The 7451-nt window shown below is 57.4% G+C and overlaps 1 protein-coding gene across 1 annotated transcript in view; it reads right to left on the bottom strand.

Annotated features, from left to right (window-relative positions):
- The window catches only part of NUP210 (nucleoporin 210kDa), an 80317-nt gene that overhangs the window by 34094 nt on the left and 38772 nt on the right, over positions 1–7451 (bottom strand). Inside the window, 2 exon segments of the mRNA XM_010862529.1 lie at positions 6759–6860; positions 6950–7054. Of these exon segments, the coding sequence (XP_010860831.1) occupies positions 6759–6860; positions 6950–7054 (207 nt within the window).

The raw sequence follows: 7451 nt of genomic DNA, 5'->3' as shown, positions 1-7451 counted from the left end.
AGCACAGTGCCTTCTCCCACCCTCGGCCACGCCCGAGAGCCTGACGCCACCAGCAGCCAGAGGGAGCTGTAGGGCAGGGGGCTGGGCCGGACAAGGCCAGGCTGACTGTGCCTGCAGCGCTGGGCTCAGGGGCTCAGGGGCACAAACACAGGTGAAGGATGCTCAGGACGCTTCCCGTAAGGACCCAGGTCGCTCAATAAAAATCCCAGAGCGGAAACCCCACCGGCACCCCGAACAACGACCAAGCCAGCCTGACATCGAATACACTGAAGACGGTGGGTCAGGGCCACGGGTCTCCAGTTCTGTGGTGGACGAGTCCCCAAAGAGAACCCACTTAAAAATCCCAGGAAGACGCAGGGGCTCTGACCTGATCCCCCTGCAAACGTCACCGCCGTCGGGAGCGGCACGTCACTCAGGAGGCAGAGAAATGATGGCTTGCTGCACCCACGGGGAGAGACCTGTGAGGCGGGGGTGGGTGTGCAGGGGAGGTGTTTTTGTCTCTCCTTCAAAAGAGCCATTTTGCACGTTTTACACAAAGGTAACTGACAGTGAGGAAATCGGTTTCTCTCCCACTTGATTTCCCAGCAGCTGGACGTCCAGGCACCTCCCGGGTGACAGGGCGGAGGACGGCAGCCCACAGAGAGACCACACGGCCCACCGGGCCGCCCACACATCAGCCCTGCCAGCTCACCCGATGGTGAACAGTGCCCCACGGGTGAGCCCGCCTGCCGCTCTGGAGACAAACTGCTCTGGAGGAGGCGGAGGGGGCAGGCTGGTGGGTGGCATGGGGTGGGGTGGGGGGTCCTGTCCCCACGCCCACTGTGCAAGCATCACCACCTGCTTCTCCAGGTTCCAGACCCACTTGCCTCTTGAAGGACGTGCAGGGAGGACGCGTGTGCAGGAGAGGAGGTGAGCGAATCCACCCCCAGAACCGATTCTCCTTCCTCAGGGGTGACACTGCCCCCTGAGAGCTCTGAGGAAGCCCTGTCATCTCTCTGGAGCTGGGGACACGTCACTGCTCATTAAGATGCTGCCGTGGAGCCAGGGGCAGCTCTGCTCGGGACCTCTACCCACGCCCGCCAGGCCCCGAGGTGCCAATGCGTCCTCACGGCTTCACGCTTCCCAGGCCCATCACACGTCACGCTTGTCCCTTGACAAGCAGCATCTGTAGATGAGTGAGGACCCTGTGGATATCTCTGCATGTCACCGGTGCCATCAGCTTGTCTCCCGTGTGTGCCCAGCAACGTCTCGTGGTGGCCAGGCCCACGCCAGAGGTGAGGATTGTGCCCCCCGCAGATACGGACCCCCTTGAGGCTGGTGGGGGGTGGCCAGGGTCACACTGAGGTGAGAAATGCCATCCAAGGGGCCCTGCCCAGCCCTGAGGCTTCCTACAGGGCCAGGCTGGGGACTGGTTCCTCTGCCCTCTGTCCCCTCCCAGGAAAAAGGTGGGACACATCTGAGTTCATGTTGCACAGCTGCCACCTACCACCCATCCGTCTCAAGGAAGGACCCCCGCCCCCCGCCTCCCGCTGCGCTGAAGCACCTCCTCAGACGTACAGCATCATGGGGACCAGCCCACAGCCCAGGACCCAGGAGAGGGGTTGGCTCCTAAGAGCAGGGCCCCTGGTTGACTGCTCCCTGCTGAGTCGCCAGAGCCTGGCCTGGGCTGGTGCATGACGGGAACCCGCCTTTGCAGAGTGACTGCTGGATGAAAGGCCTGAGTGCTAGGCTCCTTCCCACTGCCCTTAGAATTACTACACGGCTTCTGCAAGGAGGGAGCATGTGAGCTGTAAAGAGGTGATGAGAAGAAAGAAACCTGAGTTTAAGTCAGGTAAACCCTCCCGTGCGTAAGCCAGCCGAGAAGGAAACAGAGGTGCCTGGCAGAGGGTGTGGGGCCGTGTAAGCCTCTGCAGCCCTGGGACCGTCGTGTGGGCACCATCGCCCCACAGCAGCCCAGGTGCGCCCGCGCCAGGCCCCCGCCCAGAGACGCGCGGAAGCTGACACATACCCACGAGCCATTCTTGCCTCTGAATGGGCCTCGATAGCGAAAGAAAGAAACATTTCCTCTGAGCTAACTGAAGAACTGTTGTGGGCTTCCTTGTCTCTGTGATTAAGGGAAATGAGAATGCTGCTAATTAGCAGCTGGGAGATGCCGCAGAAATGTGTAAATGTCCTTCAGAAGGAGCGCTCTGAGACGCTGCAAGGACCCGTCATCAGCTGTCAACACTCCGTGAAAAATCCCTCGTGCCCTTGGTGGAGGAGGCAAAGGAATCGGCGTCCGATTGCATCTGGAGCCACAGGGGAATCTGCAGGCCGAGGTTGGGGGAAGCAGAGACCCCTGGGGCCGAGGGCCCTCCGGGACACCTTCTGGGCAAACACGATCCTTGCGGGGCCTGCCTCGTCGGGCGCTGCTGGCATGCCCCACACACGGTACTAGACGGGTCACGGGGTCGTGTCTGCAGCAGGGATCAGCCTCTCTCAGCAAGAGCCACGGAAGATGAGATGTGGGCGAAGGCTTGTCTACCACGCGGAGAAAGAACTGCTCCGGCCTTTTGTTGTTCAGTCACCAAGTCGTGCCTGACTCTTGTGACCCCACGGACTGCAGCATGCGAGGTGTCCTGTCCCCCACCGTCTCTTGGGGTTTGCCCAAATTCATGGCCATTGCATCGGTGATGCCATCCAACAATCTCACCCTCTGTCGCCCTCTTCTCCTCCTGCCTTCAATCCTTCCCAGCATCAGGGTTTTTTCCAATAAGTCGGCTGTTCACATCAAGTGGTCAACATATTGGAGCTTCAGCTTTAGCTTCAGTCCTTCCAGTGAGTATTCGGGGTTGATTTCCTTTAAGACTGACTGGTTTGATCTCCTTGCAGTTCAAGGGACTCCTCACTGTAGCTGTAGCTCGAGCTCTCTGGGATCATCTATAAACGGGGACATCATGCCTGCCTTGGCAGTGACAAGCCTGAAGTCTGCTGCCTACAGGGACCGTACACCGTAGGACATCACAGGACTGAGCAGGGGTTCGTAGTTCTGGGAAGACTTGACTCTGATGCTGTAATCCTGTCTTGAGTCTTTCAGACAAGCGTGCCAGCTTGAATGCCTCCCTGGACAGGGAGCTCAGTATCTGAAGCAGCAGCCTAGTCCATCACAGACTCTTAGAGGCTCTTGTTCCTGGAGGAAAGGTCTCTCCCTGGCCCCTGGGCTGCCCTCAGGGCTCACTCAAAATGTATGGTGCGAGGTTAACTGTGAGTAAAAAGGAGTTCAAGTTTTCTTGGCACAGCACACATTTTTCTGAACTGGACACATCCCTCTTCTAGATAACAAGGGAGTTATTTTTAATCTCCAGAGATAAAGCAAAGCAAGGCATATTTCAAGCAGTTGGAATCATTTACAATTTGAGGTTTTCCTTTCAGTGGGAAGGATCTGATGGTGACCACTCATTTACACGGAAGAGGAATGGGCAGGGGGTCATCCTCTCTTGGACGAAAGGAGTAACAATGCCTCGGGGGAGCTGCCTACGATCTCAGGCATCCAGCTGCCCCCAGACTCCCTCTAACAACACACGCTCGTCCACAGGTGCCAAGGGACGGCTTTTTCTTCCTCTGATTTACGGCGATAAACCCAAGAGGCCTTGGCATCTGCAATTCTGCCTCTGAGAAAAACAGGTATGTTATGACATGCCTCCTCGCGCTTCGCCGAGGGGCTCCACAAGCGAGCTAAAGACCAAGGTTGCCCACTGGGGGAAGGTAAGAAAATGTCGGAAAAACAATGTAACAAAAAAACCATCCTCCTAGAAACTCGCATGCTACCAAACTGACTCAAAAAGAAACAGACAGTCTGAACAGACCAATAAGAGGTGAAGAGATCGAATTCCTATAAAAAAACCTCCCATGTGGAAAGCCCGTGACAACCTGGCTTCACTGGTTAACTCCACCAAACATTCAAGAGTTTGGTAGAATTGTTACCAAATTACTTGTTACCAATTCTACACAGACTCTTCCAAAAATTAGAAGAGGGAACGCTTCAGAGTCATTCCATGAGGCTGACATCCTGATACCCAAACCAGACAAAGACACCACCAAAAACCACAAACCAGTGTCTCTCGGGAATATGAACATACACTCAGTCAAATGCCAGCAAACTGCCTCTAGTTACACATAAAAAGAATCACATATCACGGTCAAGCAGCATTCATCCCACAACGCAAGGCTGGTTTGATATCTGAAAGCCAATTAATGTATTACATCATATCAACAGAATAAAAAAGAAAAGCCCACACGATTATTTCAAGAAACACAGAAAAAACATTGGACAAAATCGAAGATCCCACAGGCTGAGGGGCAACGAAGCCTGTGTGCACAACTACTGAGCCTGTGCTCCAGAGCCAGGAGGGCAGCTCCTGAGCCCACGTGCCCCACAGCCTGTGCTCCAGAGCCAGGACGGCAGCTCCTGAGCCCACGTGCCCCACAGCCTGTGCTCCAGAGCCAGGAGGGCAGCTCCTGAGCCCACGTGCCCCACAGCCTGTGCTCCAGAGCCAGGACGGCAGCTCCTGAGCCCACGTGCCCCACAGCCTGTGCTCCAGAGCCAGGAGGGCAGCTCCTGAGCCCACGTGCCCCACAGCCTGTGCTCCAGAGCCAGGACGGCAGCTCCTGAGCCCACGTGCCCCACAGCCTGTGCTCCAGAGCCAGGAGGGCAGCTCCTGAGCCCACGTGCCCCACAGCCTGTGCTCCAGAGCCAGGACGGCAGCTCCTGAGCCCACGTGCCCCACAGCCTGTGCTCCAGAGCCAGGAGGGCAGCTCCTGAGCCCACGTGCCCCACAGCCTGTGCTCCAGAGCCAGGACGGCAGCTCCTGAGCCCACGTGCCCCACAGCCTGTGCTCCAGAGCCAGGAGGGCAGCTCCTGAGCCCACGTGCCCCACAGCCTGTGCTCCAGAGCCAGGACGACAGCTCCTGAGCCCACGTGCCCCACAGCCTGTGCTCTGCAACAGGAGAAGCCCCTGAGAGGAGGAGCACACGCACGGCCACCCGAGAGTAGCCCCCACTTGCCGCAACTAGAGAAAGCCCAAGTGCAGCAACAAAGACACAATAAATTTAAAAATCCAACAATTTCCATGTGTGTATTTGTGTGGAAGAACAGGGAGGTGATTATTATGGTCTTTTGGTTTTTTTTTTTTTTGAGGTGATAAAATACTCTAAAACTGACTTTGGTGATGTTGCCTTTATTTATGAATACACTAAAACCCACTGAATTGTGACTTTAAGTCGTGAATTGTATGGTATGTGAATTACAGCTCAATAAAGCTGCTACTAAAAACACTAAAGACTGAGGAGTGGTCACAGCCATCGCTGAGCCAGTCTCTGCTCTCTAGTTTGCCGCGGTCCGCACCATGCCCTAATCACCTCTAACACCACAGCTAAGCATCTGGGGTCGGCCAGCCCAGCTCCTCCCAGCGTGCCCCTTGCATCCTGCTCACCCGCCTCACTTACTCAACACCCGTTCCACTTCAGAAGCAACTGATGTCTTGCATCAAGACAGTCATCGGAGGCAGAAAGTCAGAGAAAGGGACCTGCAGGGAGTTACGGCTGAGAGAGCGAGGTGTCCAGCTAAGGCACGAATGTACCGCCTAGCCGAGGGCAAGGCGCCGGGCTCTGTTTCTGAAGGAGCTGGTGGGCCAGGTCTCTGTGAAGGCTAGGTCCAAGGGCAGCCTTGCCCAGAATGCGTGTTTCGTGCTCTTGCCAGTGGCGAGGGCTCCCTGCACAGACGGGCAGTGCCAAAAGCAAGTGCAGAAGACTGCAGGCGAACCCGCCTCAACCCCCACCGCACGCCAAGCACCGAGTGCCCGTCCTCTCGAGTGCGGGGCCAAGGCTTGCTTGGCGCTGGGGTGACTGTAAAACTCCTTCAACGCCTGGCAACCAGCCTGCACCAGGGGATGCAGGTCGCAGGCTCTGAGTGCAAAGCTCACAGCAGAGCTGCGATGCCAGGATCCCGCCCGGGGTCATGGTCGCGACTCACAGCAGGGGTTTGACACACTCCGTCCTGATGGTTTCCTTTCAGACACAGTTCAGTTTTCGCGACCGTATAACTCACTGTGCTGATACACAGACAGTTAGGACATTGGGTTGGTCAGCCTTTACTCTCTGTCATAACCAAAGGAAGACCTTTTATTTTTTGTATTTTTTGGCTTCACCACGTGGCATGCAGGAACCTGTGCCCCCTGCGTTGGAAGCATGGGGTCTTAACCACTGGACTGCCAAGGAAGCCCCATAGGGCGACCTTAAAAACAAAAAAATTTAAGCAACTGAAACACCCCACAGGAGAGAAGCCTGAGTACAAATGATTGCCAAAAAATCACCATCATCATCATCACCATCCAGCCTACAGAGCGATATGGAGAAAGAGAAAACTTGAATTAAAGCCCTGAAGAGCGTGGAAGGCTCAGTTCTTCTGTGGTCACGGCTGGGTGGAGGTCAGGGAAAGAACGTGGAGAAACGGAAAAAGCCGATGTGTCCGTCAAGGCCACAGTCCTTCGGGTTCTTACAGTGTCGCTCACGTGATAATATTTCCATCTTACCCGAAAGGCCGACCGAAAGGAAACCATTAGGTAGCTAACAGCGTGGGCAGCTGGTGGAGACTCGGTACGGACCACAAAGGCAGCTCGAGGGTGTCTGCTGCGACCCCTGGGAGATGCTGAAGACCCTGCGCTGTGACCGACATGACCCGCCGCTGACGGCAGAGGCGGGCGGGCGGAGCCCACACTCACCGTGGCGACACCCCGGGCCTCCTGGTAGGCCACCCTGACCACGTCGGCGCTGCTGGTGTTGAGGAAGAAGTAGCCAGAGCCTTCTCGGACATGCAGCTCCGCCTGCAGGAGGGGCCGGGCAGGGGTCAGAGGTGAGGGGTCCTCAGCGGTCGCGATGGGGGGCGGTGGGGTGGGGAAGGGGGTGGCCGTACCTGCACATCTGGGTGGTTGTAGATGGTCAGCTCTTCCGGGCTGACCCTCACGTCCTCTACCAGCATGAGTTCAATGGAGACCGACACAGGCGTGAGGGGGTCGTGCTAAAGGTGCAAGGCCACGCGGTCAGAGCCAGGGGGCCAAGGGCCAGACCGGCCCATGGGCGCCCCCCACGGAAGAGCAGCCCCAGGCACTGGCATCACACCGGGGACCCCGCTGTCTCGGGGACACAAGCCCAGCAACACCCGTCGAGCTTTGAGCCGCGTCCCTGTGAGGCCTCCCCTAGTCCTGCCAAATCAGCCACCCCCTGACCTGCCAGGCCGCAGGCTGGACTCCCCCCACGTGCCCCAGGGAAGTGGGGCAGTGTTCCACGCAGTGGGGGCTGTGGGCTGAAAGGGACGGGGCTGAACCACCCAGGCACGCTTGGCAGGGGCTGTGAGGTGGGCGGCAGGCGGGGAAGAGGCTAGATGGGCGAGCCCCCCTGCCTTTCCGCTGGACCCC

Source organism: Bison bison, unplaced genomic scaffold (genome assembly GCF_000754665.1).
Source record: "Bison bison bison isolate TAMUID 2011002044 unplaced genomic scaffold, Bison_UMD1.0 scf7180017864482, whole genome shotgun sequence".
Taxonomy (NCBI): Eukaryota; Metazoa; Chordata; class Mammalia; order Artiodactyla; family Bovidae; genus Bison; species Bison bison.
Note: the sequence above shows the minus strand (reverse complement) of the source record. Positions and strands in the feature narration are given on the sequence as shown.